This window comes from Mustela nivalis (assembly GCF_964662115.1).
Source record: "Mustela nivalis genome assembly, chromosome: 11".
Lineage (NCBI taxonomy): Eukaryota > Metazoa > Chordata > Mammalia > Carnivora > Mustelidae > Mustela > Mustela nivalis.
Window position 1 is genome coordinate 48,519,247 of NC_139030.1, and position 18,661 is coordinate 48,537,907.

An 18,661-nucleotide genomic window follows, 5' to 3' on the forward strand; every position below is an offset into this window, starting at 1 on the left:
ATAAAAATCAATATACAGAAATTACTGTATTTCTATATATAAAAACAACATATTGGGAACTTAAATTTTAAAAATAATTATCATTTATAATTTCTCTCAGTGTATACACACACACATACACACACACACACACACACACACACACACCCTATTGATTGTATTTCTCTGGAGAACCCTGACTAATGCAGTACTGGTTCCCCCACTGAGTGGAGATAGAGCCAACCTTGGTAATACATTTCCTATAATGGTATAGGCTGTTCTTTAGTAACCTCCTTCCTCTCTAACATTTCTTCTCGCTTTGTCACTGTACTTTTCAAGTTTCCCATAGATGCTGGGGTTTCTTCCCTGTACACTGGGAATCTAGGACACCCCTGCCCCATCAAGTTGCTCTTCCTCATGTTCACAAACAGATGTGCCCTGCCCTCTGTCAAAACTCCTCATGCCTAGGCATTCCCACAGGGCCATCTGTGGAAGGGACTGGCTTGCTCCTCAAAAAAACATTCAGATCCTGAAAGGAACTTAAAGAGTCACCAACAAAATTCTTGTTTTGTAAAAAAGAGAAAGCTAGAGAGGAGGAATTGGCTCAAGATCACAAATTAGTAAGTGGAGGCCTGAGGTTTGCCCATGTCTTTTAACGCCACGTTCAGGCTTCTTTACATTCATCTAACCTGCGTCCACTCTTATCTCTTACTATATCCTTGGTCGTGTCTTTGACTTTCTAACAAGGACCTTTGATACTCGAGCACTTTTCAGCTCATTAGAACTTGTGTCTATAGCAATCTGGAATATTGGGCTTCTGACTTTGGTGAAGTGTTGATTTCCTACATCTGAACACCAGCTGTCAAGTGCTCCTTGACACGTGTGGGGATCCAAACAATATTCTATTTGAACTAGCGTGTCAGTAAGGCATTGGTACTTAGGTGGAAAACTGCATACACCACCTTTAGCACACCCTTCTGGGTAATCAGATTCTAGCCCTGTTCATCTTCTTTGAGCTAATTTGCAACTCTGTAAATTGTAGGTAATTGATAGCTATGTACACCCTATCTAGTCCCGTGATGATTTTTACTTCCCTCTGTGGAAAATCCAGTTTCATCTCCATTTCCAATTCACCTCAACATTCTCTTAAATTAAATTTAATTAACTGCTTATGCAGTTTTAAATTTTTCTTTGAACCAATGATAATATCTGCTTGATTCCCTTATATCATATAAATAAAATATATTCTTTAAACACATCCATCTTTACGTCCATATGTGACTCATGATGCTACCCTTCTGGAAATTATCTTTTAACAAGAGGAAGAAAGAAGTACAAAAATCTAGACTGTAGACATTTGACCCAAAGGAGCACAAACCCAGGGGCAGGTTGAGGCAGGAAGTCATCACACTTAGGTAGACCCACTGCTACCAAGCAATCTTAAAAGATCCAGAGGTTCAGAAACATGGCCACTTTTCTACTTAATAACCTCTAAAGTGGAAACACTGGTTAGTATAATGTTCATGTCGGAGCTTACTAAAAAAGCCAAGCTGCTTCCAAAGTGATCAGACATAAATACCTCACCAGAAGAGCCTCAAAGTCTTGTTGCTCTCTATCCCATGCCAATCCAAGGAATTATCTGTCTTACTGGTTATTGCCAAAGTAAGTATCAAATGATAAATTTAAGTGTGGTTTTAATGTGCATTTCCTTAATTACTAGTGAGGTTGAATTTTCCTTTTGTTTTCATAGAAGTCCTCCGACAATAGACAATACATACGATGAATTTCCTTTCTCTATGTTCTCCTAATGACTACCCATACTCCTAGAAGAGAAGAGGAGAGAGAGAGAAGAGCAAGAACTAAGAGTTGCCTATGTTAGATAAAAATTATACAAAAAATTCTGCAGGTAGGGCTCAGCAGTCTGTGTTTTAAGAAGGCCTCAGGAGATTCTCATGTATGGGAAGGCTGAAGAACCACTGACTTATTAGACAAACAGAACCCCGAGGTACAGAGTGACTTGCCTAAAATGACACAATCCATCTGAGGAAAGAAACTGGCTCCCAAGTCTCTTCATGATCTTTTCTTTGTCAGGACCAAATGACTTTCTGGAGCACATCACTTTCCCCTGAAAGGTCAATTAGTTGCAAAATCTACCCTAAAGAAATTCTCACACGTGTTAAAATGTAAGATTGTTTGAGCATTGATGGCAAAAAACTGGACACAATGTCAATTTCCTCTAACAGAAGAATGGCTACATGAATATTACCAACTTTAAAGACAGAGTTAAAAAGGAATGCATTGGAGCTATAGAACAACATAGTTTTATCTCTAATACGTATTGCTAAATAGAAAAGGAAGTTACCAAATGGTATAAAATACGTGATTTGAGTTAAACTAAACATGTAGCGTATTTTTTTCCCTTGCTTGATCTTTTTCTTCCCCCTATGTGTGTGTATGCATGTATGTGTGTATTCTGAAAGGCTAACACTACCAAAAGAGTAACAGTTAACTACATAGGGAAGCGCCATCATGCAAGTAGGATCCTGGGAAATACAATTTATGATGCACAAAGAAAGATGTTAGTCTTACATGTAATATTTAAAAATTTTACAGGAAAAGGTAGTCACACGTTATTTTTGTAATTAAAAGTTAGTTTCAAACATTAAGTAGATTTTTAAAATACAATATGCCTCTATCCTGGTCAAAGAATCATCTATCTATTAATTTGGTTACTATCACTTGCATCTAAGTGGATACATCCCCAATCAGGCAGCAAAAGTATCAACCCTTTTCCTATTTAAAAATAATCCTTGAGGGACCCTCAATCAACATTAGTGACCACCCAGACTGTCTACTCAGATATCCAAAATACGGGACAATTATCTGAACAATTCAACCCATATAAATAATTTTCTCTTAGGTCGATAATGGAGGAAACTGAGCTATTCTGGCTTGGATAATTTGATAATTACCTCCAATTGCCCATTTCCCTTTAGTGTGTATGAAAATCCAGATTTAGTTTTTAAGTTCTTTCTTATATTTACCATAAGCCCCTTTATTTTAATTTTTTCCCTTCATGTTTGGCCTTCAGTAAAGACAGAACAGCTGGCCACCATCTGCTACAAAAAGAAAAAAAAAAGCCATTATATTCTTAGGAAGACTCTTAAATTTAGGCCTTGGGATAAGAAACCACGTTGATCTGTGCTCTTAGATTGTGGAAGCCCTGAGACTGTAAATTCCTTCTAATTCAGTATTACTGGCAGCACTTAGCACACACAATAGGTGCTTAATAAATGTTTCTGATGCTGTTGCTGCCTCCACATAAGCTTTAAATGGGAGGCTTTCTAAAGGAAAAAAAATAAAATAAAGTGGGAATTCAAGACTGAGCCTGAGTTTATTCACAAATTTGTAATAGAAAGTTAAACTTTAAACCAATCAGTCTATTTTACATATTTACATTACATATTTACATATTTACATTACTATTTTTTTTAAAGATTTTATTTATTTATTTGACAGAGAGAGATCACAAGTAGGCAGAGAGGCAGGCAGAGAGAGAGAAAGGAGGAAGCAGGCTCCCCGCTGAGCAGAGAGCCCGACGCGGGATTCGATCCCGGTACGCGAGATCATGACCCGAGCCGAAGGCAGCGGCTCAACCCACTGAGCCACCCAGGTGCCCCCATTACTATTTTTGCAATTGAATTCTATAGACTGATTTCACAGTGAATATTTGGGTTATGTTCAATGGTCTCATTTAAATATTTTGAAGATGGGCTTTGGAATCAGGTAGACTCTTATTTCATATCCTGACTATACAACACATTATGTGTGATTTTGAGCCATTTTCCTCATCTGTGAAACTGAAATAATTTCATGTATTTGGGGGGATATTATCAGTATTTTTTTTATAAGCAAGTTTTATTTATTTTAGAGAGTGAGTGAGTAAGAGAGGGGTGAAGGACAGAGGGAGAGGGAGAATCCCAAGCAGACTCCCTGCCGAGCATAGATTCTGATGCAGGGTGTGATCTCAGGACTCGAAGATCATGACATGAGCCGAAATCAAGGTCGGGCACTTAACTGACTGTGCCATCCAGGTGCCCTAAGTGAGATGATGTCTGAAAGCACTAACATGAAGCCTACCATCAGTAGGTAGTTCATAAATACCCCTCTCTCCTATCTTCATCCCTTTGGCAAAGATGTTTTCCCAAATGTATATAAAAGAGTGGCTAGCAATCTTTCCTTTGAGTCATCCCTAAACCATGGTACTCAGGGGTGGGCAGATATTTACTGTCAACTGAACAGAACTTGTTCAAATGAGCACAAGTTCAACCATGGATCAGCTGATGGACTGGGCAATGGTTTCCTAGGGCACCATGTTGGGGAATTCCAGGGCCAGGAATTCTAGGCTGTGAAGGCCATTGCCTTGGTTGAGGAGCCAGGTCTGTAGCTGGGGCTGGAGAGAGATGTCCTGCTCATCTGCCATCTCCGTGTGAGGTTTCCTCACATTCTCCTTTCTCCTCTTCCACCTTCTCTCCTTTCCACTCATTATTTTCCCTATTCTTATTTGTTTTTGCTGCTTCATCATTATCACTACTTAACATAACTCAGTCCCACTCGATTTTTTTAAGAAACCTCCAAGTAGGGACATAGAGTTTTAATTCAGCCACCGATTTTCACAGAGTAAGCCAGGCAGCCAATCCAAAGGTCCAGAGTGGTGGTCTTCTCAACAACACGGATACTAACACTCCATAACATCTTTCTTCTTTGCTTCCTTTGCTATTTCTTCCTGCACTGCTGCCACAGCAGAGCCATTGCCTGCTGTGTTTCTACGTCCTCCTGGGTTGTTTCCTATGAATGGATTATTTCCTGAGTCTGCCCACAGTGCAGGCATTAGAAAAATAAGGAAAGACAGCTTGTTATTATCATTACAGCCTCTTCACAGAGCCTTTGGAGAAGAGTCTGACTGATATTACCTCTTGTCTCAACTTCTCAAGTCACCACTACAAATTTCAGGCTGAATTTGCAGAGCTATCAACTACAGAAATGATTTTTCCGATACTCGAATAGTGAAAGACAGCTGTCAACAATGTGGGCTCCATGAGAAAGACAGGACCTTAAAAGAATGGGTTTTGGGATTTTGAATCATCCACAGCCTTAGGCAAGGTGGGAAGAACCCACAGCCCAGGCAAGGCCAATAAGAGCCCATTCTGTCCCCTAAGAATAGAGAGAGGTGGTCACAGAGACTGATACTGCCAACCTCCTAGAGGTGGGACCTTGGGAAAGCTGCTTCTTCTCTCCGACCTCAGCCTCCTCATCTCTGAAATGGAAAGTTGGACTGGGCTACTTGTTAGAGTCTATCAGTGATATTGTAAAAGGAGCTTTTAAAGTTTTTTTCATTTGATTTTTTTTTAATTTAGTACACTAACCAAGATTATAAAAATGGTAAATGTAAGAATTAAGAGAGAGAAGTCATCCAAGGTCTCACCTGTAGTTGGGGCAAGGTGGCTGACTCATTCTCTCAAACACAGAACAATGGGCAGGAAAGACAGTATACAAGGGCAGCAGCTGTTAGAGACCCCTCCCAGAGAATGCCACCACTCCACTGCTACCCTTAGAAGATAAATGCAGTGACCGTTCACATGACTATGCGACATGCTTACTCACAATGTTGAAGCTGTCCATTACCTTCCTTACATATTCTCATAATGTGTCCTTCACTACGATGCAAATCAATTTGCAAGGAATTGCAAGGATTCTTTCCACTTTGCTGCAAATCTACTAGTTTATCTGAATGGCACACTAAGATCTATTTGATGTCAGGCTCTCACCTGTGTAGCTACAGGTAAAAACAAAAGAAATGCAGGAATATCCTGTAAGAGACAAGGCATGGTATCACCATCCTAGCTCTTGGAGGATTTGTGCCTTTCTAATCACTGCTTAATACTCAGAGAAAAAAGTAGAAGCTTTGTTAGTTGAAAATTGAAACTTGGGATTTCAGGATTTCAGCCCTTCTTGAGATGTCTGGATTCTTTTGTGCGTTGATTTTTCCTCTCATTTCCTGTCCTATGAGCCAGTGCTAACCTTGGCTCTCTGTAAGGGAATTTCAGGGACCCTGTCTTTAGGTGGAGTTTTCACAGTGATAACTGATGATATTCAGTTCATTTTGCAAGAGGTAAAAGAATTTGTTGCAGGTTTAAAATTGCAAACACACCTTTCTATAGCAATGGAATCAAGGGGTTCTCAGTCTCTTGCCTATTTTTACTTAGGCACTTCTGAACCTATTGCTAGTTCTTAAGCTACCATGTTGAGCAAGAAGCTAGGGAGCAAAGAATGAAAAATGAGTGGGTCACGGGGAACAGAAAGTATTTATTCAAATTCATTCAGCCTCTTATTTACTTATTCCCTCATTCAATTAATAAACATGGGATTTCTTTTCTGTGATAAGCATAATTAATGTGTCTCTCATTTCTATTCCCACTTCTTCCTAGCTAAAAGAATAGTAGTTTCTATCTTTTGGGTGACAGTGTTCCCAGCCCCAGGCCTCTGTCCTACTTTCTAAGCCCTTCTCTGTAGCTAGGAATGATTACGTGACTCTGTTCAGGCCAGTGAGATATGAAATGGCTTCTGGGAAAATGTTTTCTTTCCTAATAAAGGGTGGGACAAATATAGCTGGCTTAGTCATTCCTCTTGCCCCTTTCTTTCTTTGACTATAGACATGATGACTGGAGAGACAGCAGCCCCATTGTGACCATGAGACTATAAGTCAACCCACATAGTAAAGATGGTAAAAAGGAATGAATGAAGGTCAGAAGGTATATTCAGGTTCCTGGTGACATCAGTGAACAGCTGAACTAATATGAAAAATAGCTTACCTCTTTTTTGTTTTTTTTTTTTTTTTGTGGGAAACTAACAAATAAACCTATTTGCTACTGGTTTTAAATTTGAGAAATTAGGTTCCTGGGGGACGTTTGGCAATATCTGGAGACAGTTTTTTATTGTCATGACTTGGGGGTGGTGAAGAGGTGATTGGCATCTTAATAGGTAGGAGCCAGAGTTGTTACTGGTACATTATACATTCTTCTAGGCATAGGCATAGCCTTCCACAACAAAGAATTATCTGGTCCAAAATGTCAGCATGTTGAGAATGAGAAACCCTGGTTCAAGCACTAAAAATGTTTGTTATTCACAATCAGATGCATTCCTGACTGATACATTCCCTCATTTGGGAAACGCAAAACAAACACCATGGAGCACACATTATACCAGGCAAGATGCGAGAAGCAAAAAAAAAAAAATGAGTGAAGTCCACTCCATGCCCGCAGAAGTTTAAAGTCTAGTGGGCTAGACAGACATGTTTGGATAAAAATGAAAGTACATGTTCTAATACAGAGACATCAACATCCAGATGTGGGCCAGAGGATGCAGGACCTGCCAGCTCTGTGGAGCCTGGGCCAGCTTCAGAGGGAAGGGGACTGGGCTAGAGATTGAGAGGTGGGGAGAAGGTGTAAAGAGGTATAAAGGCCAACACTGTGCATGGCCTGGAGGGTCCATGGTTAGACTGACAGCAGTCTAGGGTGTGAGAGAGAGAACAGTGGGGAAATATGAGAATGGTTGGCTGGAGCTTACCTACTGAGAAACGCCTGCCTTACCTACTGAGCTGAAGGCTTTGGATGTTATCCTATAGGCAGTGAGGAGCAGGCACAAAATTTCATTCACAAGAATGACAGGATTACATTTTTAGAAACATAACTAGTGGCAGTGTAAGGAATGGCTAGTAAACAGATTGGAGTTAGGGGGCGCCTGGGTGGCTCAGTGGGTTAAAGCCTCTGCCTTCGGCTCAGGTCATGATCCCAGGGTCCTGGGATAGAGCCCCACATCGGGCTCTCTGCTTAGCGGGGAGCCTGCTTCCTCCTCTCTCATTCTCTGCCTGCCTCTCTGCCTACTTGTGATCTGTCAAATAAATAAATAAAATCTTTAAAAAAAAACAAACAGATTGGTGTTAGAAAGACATATTTGGAGGCTCTCCCAAATTCAGTTGGGAGACTACCCTTAGTATTCTGAAAGGTACAGCAGGGAGTAGTAAAAAGGAGAGAATAAATGTTAAGGATGTTCTGTGTCATATGCTCTTTTGTAATTCATGCCCTCCATAAAGGTACTTTATTCTTGTCATTTTTTTTCTTTACCGCTTTTATTTATTTATACTATAAGGAAAAGGACACACAAGACTCCTTACTGAGGGCATCTCCAGAGCTGAAGAATTCACTTTCTTGGATTCTAGAGCAATCCTTTGAGACCCAGGTATTCTTGCTGGTGGAAGTTCTGGAGTGTGTCTAGACATCCAGACTATTTTTTGTTTTTTTTCAGTATTTTATTTATTTGACAGAGAGATCACAAGGAGGCAGAGAGGAAGGCAGAGAGAGAGGAGGAAGCAGGCTCCTTGTGGAGCAGAGAGCCCGATGTGGGGCTCAATCCCCGGACCCTGAGATCATGACCTGAGCCGAAGGCAGGGGCTTTAACCCACTGAGCCACCCAGGCGCCCCCCCAACCAGACATTTTTAAAGTTGACATTGATTTTCAAGTCTTTCATATTTGGACTTTGACCCTTAACTTTGTTAAGGGTTTTTCCAGAGTGGTCCCAGGATGAAACCAAGAGGTAGACAAACATGTCACCTACAGGACTTCTTAGCTCCTGGCCGTGAATACAGCCTCCATGTTATCAAGAGAAAACGTCTAATGAGAACCTACCTATATGGCAAGTTCCATACAAGGTGCTAAGAACACAGATGAGGCACATTCTTGCCTTCAGCATCATTGAGTTTAGAATCATTCGATCCACATTTTTTGAGCACCTACTCTGTGCCAGGCATTCTATTCAAGACATGGATACATACGTAAAGGCAGAGGTGTATAAATGACTTTTAATGAGACAGTTCTCACAAGGGCACTTTGATTCTTCACAAATGTTCAGAGGCAACTCTTGTGTCCATAATCCTTGGCATTCATAAGTCTTCTCTGTAGCTGCTAGAAATTCTGCTACTACTTGGAAGGTGGTTATAAAATCAGGTAACTCATTCACAAAAAGGTCATACCCAAACCAACAAAAAAGTCCTAATAATTGTGGTTCCTTTTAAAAATCACTCATTCTCCAGCTCCTTGGGACATTACATGCTCTCTTTGCCATAAATATTTAGGACTCATTTATAGAATCTATATCTGAACTTCCACTTAAAAGCCTCAAAGTTGGGGCATCTGGGTGGCTCAGTCAGTTAAGCATCTGCCTTCGGCTCAGGACATGATCCCAGGGTCCTGGGATCTAGTCCCATGTCAGGCTCTCTGAGTCTACTTCTCCCTCTGTGCTCTCTTTCTCTTGCACACGTGGATGTGCCCTCTCTCAAATAATAAAATCCTAAAAAAATAAATAAAAGCCTCCAAATTGGTAAATTTTTGTCATGTACATGTGTTAATTTTCAAAAAGAGCTAAGATTAATTCAGAATCTAAGATTAATTCAAAAAAGGTGGTCAAATTGGGTGTTCGCAGAAGTCAAATAAAATAATTGTGTGCTTTTTCTGAAGGAAAGTCCAAATAAGAAATACTTTGAATAACAGCATGGTTTGTTGGAAATAATGTAGGTTTGTTTATGCAGCTGCTGAGAGGATCACCCCCCACCCTCAATGATTATGAAAAACCAGTATCTATTCCATTAAGCCACACATTTAGACCCAAACTCTACTATGTAATTGTATACTTTTTCTGCCACTGCCAGGAAATTCTACAAGTTTACAATACTTTAGTGATTTCATTTTAATTACAAAGGGAAAACACAGGAAGAGAATAATGAGAAATAGTAAACTATTGAAAGGGATGATCTTAAAGAAAATTTAAGGTGTTGTGTTCATTAGGGAGATCTCAAATAGTCCTATGATCACAGTATAAAAAATTTCAAATGTAAGACAAGTAATCTTTCTAAGGTGGAAATTCCCTTTATCATGCGGTACAAAACTGTGATGTCCTGGGTCAGGGGAGTAAAGGTCATTCTGTTTAACACATTGATTTAGCAACTGTTATGAATTGGGACCTGGGAGATATTGTTCTCCTGCCTGTGAGCTTGACTGGGGGTGAGTGGTCTTTCTGGAAGACTCAGAAACCAAGTTAGGCCAAAAAATCTACATGTGATCCCTGAAACTCTTCAGAATATGGGTTCTTTGTAATCCTGCCTTCTCATGCAGACAAGGAAATATTTTTTACAGAATGTCAAGTAATGTGCCAAACACTACATCCAAAAGTAGATTAGAACCCTGATCTCATTACTAAGTTGCACTCTTCACTGCAATAGTTTAATAAACAAATGGTAAGACTCTGAACTGAAAGTGCAGTCCTAACTTACAGACATTTGCCAGAACACATCCCAACACATGCTATTCTGTGTTTGCCCCAGCAAAGACCTTCTGTTGACCATGCTTCTGACCAGTGACCATGAAGCCAATGAACATTCAGTCATTTTCTGTGATGTCCCTGAACAGTACAACTTCAGGAGGCTTCAGCTACCTGCCCAGTGCTGCCAGGTGACTTCTTCCATACCTGTATGAGAATAAATAAAAACTTCCAACCCACCTGGTACCACTGATGAGAAGGTGTTGGGAACAACCTCTCTCCCCCAAGGCTCCATGAATAAAAAACAGAAAGGGCACTTCCAAGTGATTTTGCCGAAAAATTCAAAGACGATGGGGTGAGAAAGTATTTTAGGTTTGGCCAAGTGGCAGATTTGGGTAACTTGGGCAATACTTCCCCATTCTGGAACCCAATAACATAATCCCCTAAACACTGTCTTTCTGGATTCTGTCCCGAATGCCAGAAAGTACAAAAAGGTAAAGAATAACGTAAAAGGCTTTACCTTTTATTTACCTCTACCCAATAAACCTAAATGACTCTGTTCCCTGCCTTTGATTGTTTTGTCTGCTTATTTCCGCTAAGAGTTTACAAAACAGCATTCCCAAACAGGAAGATAAGAGGCGCACCTATTTGTTGAATAAACATCAAGGAAGAAAACTGCTAACTCATCTATTTTGTTGTGAAATTGCTCAAAAGGATCAAAATACCAATTAACTTCCTGGCTCAGAAATCTTTGATACCTTCAGATTTACTGACATTTTGAAATTCTTGTTCATACTTGCCTAATGGCTTTCTGATTACGAACAAAGAAGTGCCAATCTGTTTAGCATTTGACCTGTTTTCTTAAATATTTTTATGTATTCCACACTTTGTGGCTAAAAATACTTGACTAGTCACATTCATGTGCTAAAACAGTCTCTTTTTTTCTCCTTCTACTTCCAAGTTTAAGAGGAAAAAGGAGCTCAAAGACACTTCTTTTTTAAAAAGCCATTTTGTTATTTTTAATTGGAAAACTCTAACTGCAAGGAAATTTCTTTGCCCTTTCTTCTCCATGGAATGTAGTGGTATTTTGAAGCCTCGATGAAGCAAGATACCTATTAGAATCCATTCTTCCTGGAGAAAAAGTTGGAAAAATGACCTTGGGCACAAGTTTCACAAAAGAGGTAAAAAGAAACTAGAGATGGCTAATGGGGTGCAAATTTTAAAATGGGTTTTAATTTTCCTCTCTGGTGTCTTCAGACAGCAGTGTATCTCACTGGTGGCTTTTTGTTATTGTTGCCCTCTATTTCCTCACAGAAAGTTTTGTAAAACTTCTACTCGTAATCACATGACACAGAATCCATCCCTATGGCCTTGTATAGACAAGAACAGGTTTTCACTAATAGATAAAGTCAATTTCTGGGTCTAAAAAACTCCAAAACATTTCAATAAACATTGAATGAATGCAATGGACTGAGGAGATTAAATGTGGATGCTGAAGACCGCCCGGGTTCAAATTTCTGCTCTACCACCTACTAGCTTGGAAAAGTCACTTACATTTCTTTCTGTGCCTCAAAATTTCCTCATCTGTAAAATGGGAATAATAACAGATCATAGCTTACAGCATTTTTCTATGGATCAAATGAGATTATACATCTAGGACATTCTAGGTGCTATATAAATGTTAACTATCCTATGACACCATAACATTGTTTTAGCCTAAGAGAGGATCGGCTGCTTGGGTGTATTTCACATCCACTAGAATCTTGACCCACTTAAGAAGGAACCCTTTCAACATGTCAGATAAATATCTGGAGGCTCTGAAACCTAAGGATATATGTAATATATAAATATCTATGGATGTTTTTATTTTTTAAAAAGTGGTCAGAAGGGTGCTTACCCTGTCTTCCAGAGCACAACAATTTATATGGAGCACAATAAAAATGCAACATTTCAGCAAGTAAATGGTAGCTGGTAACTAGCCGGTTACATGTTAGGAGGCAAACAAGCAGGAGGAGCAGTCCCAGGGGATAGGGATAGCCACAGGACAGCTATATTTAACAGAATGCATTTCCCAAGATGCTGGCCTGACCTTTTCACAAACTCTGCAAAGAGGATGCGATGGGAATAGCCCTGCCTGCGGATGCTGACTGTCTCCAGGATCCCTGTGGAGCGGAGCTGGGCCAGCACACTCTCTCGGGAGAACTTCAGGGCCTCTCGGTCATCATTGGGTTTAATGCAGCGCACAAAGTGGGGCTGTCCGACCACCATTTTGGAGAGCAGATCCATCAGAGAATACTACCAGGGGGAAAAATACACAGGAAATGAGGTTACCACAAACATAATGGATAATTACGGCACAGGCCCACGGGGCCCTCTAGAGCAGTTTGTGGGCTTGTAAACAACTCACAGGCCTTTATAAGGCAGAAAAAGAAACCAGCTATAGGGGGTGATAATATAGGTTCTGTGAAGTACTTATAGCTGTCTGTGAATTCAAAAGCATTTTTGAAACATCACCTAGGGCCAGGGCACCTGGGTGGCTTAGTTGATTGAGCGTCTGACTCTTGATTTCAGCTCAGGTCATGATTTTGGGGTGGTGGGACTGAGCCCTGTGTCAGGCTCCCTGCTCAGCCAGGCACCCGAGATTCTCTACCTCTGACCCTCCCCCCTGCTCGCATGCTCACACTCACACTCTCTCTGAAAATGAACAGATGAGGGGCATTTAGGTGGCTCCATCAGTTAAGCATCCAACTGTTGATGTCGACTCAGGCCATGAACTCTGGGTCATAGGACTGAGCCCTGCAGCAGGATCCTCACTCAGCATGGAGTCTGCTTGAGATTCTCTCTCTCTCCCTCTGTCCCTCCCCCCAGCTCATGCTTTTTCTCTAACAAATAAATAAATTTTTTAAAAATAAAGAAAACAAATAGATAAATCTTTAAAATATAAATAAATACCACCAAGTGCCAAGCAATATCCCTATGTGGCAGAAGCTTAGCTGTCGAAGAACATGCTTAGGTTACCCTGTAATGCCATCGCAGAACCAGCTCATGTGGTATGCTAACACAGTATTCCATAAACTGTATCTGTAATGTAAAAGGTCTAGCTTTTAGGAAAGGGGTCAGTTTCTTCTTCAGCCTAAGAACCACCAGAAAGTCTAAGCAAATCCTATGGATACCACTGGTAATAAAGCAGAAGAGAAACAAGAAAGAGAGAAAAAGGACAAAGAAAACAAGAAAAATTGAAGAAAAGGAGACTATTGTGAAGGTCACCTAACATCCATCAAGTGGCTGGCAGGGGGCTCCCACAGAAAGAGGGCGCATGGAGAAGCACTGCTGTGTGGGACTGTCTCAGCTTCTCATAAGAGGCAGCCGCTTTTGGAGCTTCTCTGTGGACACACCTTCAGGGGCAATTGCAGCTACACAGGAAATCAGTCCCTTTATTTCATAATCACATCTCCACTGATCCAAAATGGTATTACCTAGCTTGCCACTATATTCTCTTTCTTGGAATTAACTTTTGGGGGACACCAAACTGATTGTCATGGATATATTTCTGAAAAATCATAAGGCAAAGGTGGCTTCATCTGAGAGTTGATCCCACAGGGCTGCTCAAAGTCTCCAAATCTCCCAGAACAGGGACATACACATGCACACACGTACACACACACACCCTGTCCCCCAAGACACTAGGAGGATACAGCCACTAAAGTGGACAGGACTAGGGTAGGTCTCAAGGTAAGAAATATATGGCAATTAGAAATGTCCGGCCATTAGAGTGATGAAATAGGATCTAAATATCTACCTGTCAGAGAAGCTGTAGCAAGAATCAGCATGAAGGTGGAGTGCTGGACTCAAAGGCCTGTGGGCCCACTTCACACCCTCTGGGCCCAATTTCAGTCTACTTCTGAAGTATACAGCTGATGAGGTCAGATTTCTTGGCTTTGGATGCTAATTGAACCTGCTAGCTTTCCATGGAGACTTCCCCCATGGTGCTGGCTCCCAGGTCCTGTCCTCCAGCCTGCTTCAGCAACTCCAGCTCACGATCACTCAACTCCCATCCCTGCTGAGTCCCTTCCTATCCCAACTCCACCCTACAACCTGAGATCAGTAATTCTGTCTTTGGCCCAATAGCATCTCCACCACAAAGCTGCCTAGACCTTAGTTCCCAGTGGGACATGAACTCTAAGGGGCTTCCAACCCTACTGCTTTATAATTTGAAGATAAACAAATCTGTGTGAATTGGTAAAAAGTGTCTGTGTCTTACCTTTCCTATATAATATGCATTTAACAGAGCCCTTCTAGGCACAATTTTACTCAAAGGAGTCATTTTACTAGATGAAATATCAAGAATTGGGGCAGCAGAGATGGGAAATAACTGTGTCTGGCAATGGGTCAATTTGAACTAGGAAAATAAAGTTAAAACAAAGACAGATTCCCTCAGGATGTGAACTTAATAAGCCACCTTCTGGAATTTTATTAACTTTATTTTTCAGTAAATATGCTGGAAAAGCGGTGGATTCCAGTAGCTTTAAGGCTAAGGAGCAGCTCAAATACTAACAGAATCAGTACACTGAATGGACAGGCTCTGTGCCAGTGACAGAGAGTGTCCCGTCTGTAGACACATGGGATTTCATTTTATCTTTCTGAAATCAGAAAAGGTATACGTAAAGGTGGGCTCTCCACTTTAATTTTTCTCTCCCCACACTCCCACCTTTCTTAACTAACTCTTGTACTTTGCTCTTATTTCACTAATTCCATCATCTCTGGGCCTCTCACAGGAAGGGATGGCAGTCCTTTTTGGAAACAGGTAGAATAGAGATCAAAAGGACTCCGTACCCGGAAGTAAGAAGCCATGGTCTGCCTCTTCATGTTGGTGGTTTCTTCGGGATGTCGTATCACCTCCAGAGTGTCCACCTAGAGCAGAGGCAAAGGGAAGTAGTTTTAGGGTATAGGCATTTTCTGGTTCTTCCAAAATCTGAAAGGTTTTTTGGTTAAATACCCAAGGGACCTTGACGTTTAGAACACGATAGTGAAAACTATGGGAGAAGTTTTAAGACCTATAAAAGAAAAACAAAATTTGCACTATCCTACTCGCTTGAGAATGGACCCCATTCTGTGAAGTACCATACTGTGAAGTCTTGGTATAAATTCCCGTCACTATTATTTCTGTATTTCTTGATGTTCTAATGGGCCCCTGTTAAGCTCTCCAATAAGGATGCATGAGACCAAACTATTTCTTAAAAGAAAACTGGGCAACGACCCATGAGGCTGGGTGATTACAAAGACATGGGCTCAAAGCCCAGGTTGGACTGCAGGGAATTAGATGAGCTGTAGTCCCCTTCCTGCCACCCTCCCACATCACACAGCTCCCACGTGCTCACTGGAGACTGGAGCTTGAGATACACCTGTTCCCAATCATCTATCCCAACCACCTAGGCTGACTGGAAGAAATTTATGAATAAAAACAACTGTAGGAAACAGCCTATTTTGTTATTGTACCTCAACAATAAAAACCCCCACTCCTGCACATATAAGCTATTTGGTTTGCAAAGTGCACGAGTGGCATTTTAGCGCCAGCCTCTGCCATGGCAGCCTCCCATCTGCTCAGAACAGGTGGCAAGGGGATGAAGCAGGAATGTCTGAACTGGAGATGCCGCGGTCAGCAAGTGTGTTCTGCTTGGTGGATGGCTGTGCAGAGAGCCACCACCCCACGGGGTGAGGATGTCTGCAAGCTCGTTCAGCAAAAGTGCGAAGAGGGTGCTAGAAGGGTTGAGGGCATGAGGGTGGGGACAAATAATGAGACCTACCTTGAGGGGTAGTTAGGAAATGGTGCATAGTGGAAGGAAATGCTTCAGTTGGCTTCAAGAAAAGTTTATTTATGAAAAGGAATAAATGGGGAGCTAAGTTTTTAAGAACTAGAAGAGCAACCTGCATAGTGAGCAGGAATATGGGGCTATCACTTCTGAGGCAATGACGGGGGGCAGGGCCGTTTCCTTTCCTAGGCTGCATGTTGGATGTGTTTCCAAAGCCATCAGCTCATATGCATGCAGCTGAAGCTATGGTACCACCGCCTATGGTTTGATTTTTTCATTTTTTTTTAATGAGGAAGGAGGAAATGAAAGCTTGGTGTTGAGCAGTAAGGCTATTCTAAGAGAGAAAAGGGAAAAATAGACACTACCACCTGCCCCATGTGCAGAGACTATACTGTATTCTGGAAGTCTTCTTTGCCCATCCCATCCCTCTCTGGAGGATGGAGTTCGGAGCTGGTGAGGTTTGGGGTCACAAATCAGGATTAAAGGGAAGAGGATGTTGGTTAGGGCCTGCCTTCTGCCAAACTGTAAATTCTAAGTTTTCTTGAATTTTTTTTCTCTTTAATTTCTTTCCTCTCAACCTGACCTTCACACACACTCCCACACATAAACACACACACATACATTCTAAACTTGGGAATTTCTCTACCACTTCCTTTTATTCAGAGACACTCCCTGAAGAACCCTGTCTTACTTTGAACCTTGCTTTTCCTCCCTCATTTCCTTCTCTTTTTATTCAAAATAGTCAGGGAGTGCCAACCCTTCAGGGCAGCCCTAGGGCACAGTAAAAAGGCAGCTTAAAAACTCATCCATATTTCTCTATTAGTAGGATTTACCTGTTAGCTTCCCTCAGAACATACAATGGGCCCTTGGCATTTGATAATTTAACCGTTTAGTGGTCAGAAAATCCTCGGTGGATATTAATTGTGCTGTTACATAATTTAAAAGGTATACTAAGAACTGTTTTCAAGACCAGCACTTGTCCTTTGCAGCAAACTGGAAAAATATAGAATGAAGCACTAATTTGCACTCCAAAAGTTGTAAGTCTGTTGGGCTCCCCTAACTACCCAGCATTACCAAGTGCTGTCCTTCTACTCACATACAGAGTAACTCTTGGGAAGGAAATAAAAACCCGTTTGGCATTACATACAGCTTGGAAGTACTAATGCTTGTCCACAGTTTATCACCTACATAGTTAGTATTTTAAAGAATTTTAATGAATAAATAACTTGCTAATTTAAGAATTTGGAAAGGTCTTACATTGGTCAAGGACTTCTAGTATAGTCACAAGGTTGTCCTGAACATGGAGTGGATTTGAAAGAGGGACTTTGGACAAGGGACATAGCAGAAGTTGAGTCTCTTGGTACTTCAAACAAGGAGACTCAGCACAAACCTCACCTCTGTCTGCACCAGGTCTATCATGAACCCGAAAGAATGCCAAAAAAATCCAAACCAAAACAGAAGTTAAGGTTGTGGTCTGACATAAAAGTTTGTCATCCTGAGCTAATTTAGTTAAAAGTAGCTTCATTTAATTAAAAAAGAAAAATCTTTTAGAAAGAATCCAGAAAATAGATTTCTTTAGGAACATCATCTAGCATATAGTTCTTCTCAAAGATAGGGCATTCCCAAGAAACAGTCTTCCCCAGAGGATCTGATAAGCTTTTACCTCAGATAGGGGGAAAAGACCCTAGAAAAGCTTTCCTGGGTTTAGAGGATATATGCCATGGAACACAGAGTTTTGGAACTGGACATCCTGGTTCAAAACCTGGCTCTTCCACTTATTTCTTGTATGGACTTGGACTTGCTATTCAACTTCTCAAAACCTCTGTTTTCCTTATTAGTAAAACTGCTCAGTAAATGCTACCACCTCACACACATGCAAGAAGTGTATCAGTTTCCCTTCCATTATTACCATGATTGACTTAGTTCTAGTCTAGTGATGAATGTCAAAGATGCAGTTTTCTTCAATGGCAAGATGGCAAGTACTAGCGCCCATGCAACACAGCAAAAAGATCTTTTCACTTATTGGCAGAGAAAATACTTCCAATGAAACCAATTTCAAAATGATCAGCAGAACCAATATTCGGGATCAAACAATTGTATGTCTAACCCAATATCCTTTCTCATCCAGTGCCAATTTATACAACGATATAAGTCAACTAGAGATGAGCAAGCCTGCTTTCTGCCCACATGACAAATGTCCTGCCCAATTCCTTGTAAGAAGCACTGGTTAGTGTTTAAAGTAGTCCTGAGTCAGCTTTACAAACTGTAACACAGACTCCAAGTGCACAGGAAATGAGCAAGTTTCAGTATACGTATGGACTCCACACATGGAGTTTTAGATGGGTATCAAAACAAGAGCAATAAAACATCTATTGTTCCAAGGTAAAAAAAAATTACCGCAGTAACCACTTTGCCTATATTATGCCAATGAGGTCTCAAAATGATCCTACGAGGTAAGTACTATTATTATTCCTATTGTACCTAATAGGAGGTTAAGGCT

General features: G+C 40.9%; 1 protein-coding gene across 1 annotated transcript in view; it reads right to left on the bottom strand.

Moving 5' to 3' along the window:
• Positions 1 to 18,661, bottom strand: part of MYO3B (myosin IIIB) — a 201,112-nt gene that overhangs the window by 145,301 nt on the left and 37,150 nt on the right. Inside the window, exons 6-7 of the mRNA XM_082689208.1 lie at positions 15,185 to 15,262; positions 12,441 to 12,646 (exon numbers count right to left, since the gene is read on the bottom strand). Of these exons, the coding sequence (XP_082545334.1) occupies positions 12,441 to 12,646; positions 15,185 to 15,262 (284 nt within the window). The remainder of the gene's footprint in view (positions 1 to 12,440; positions 12,647 to 15,184; positions 15,263 to 18,661) is intronic.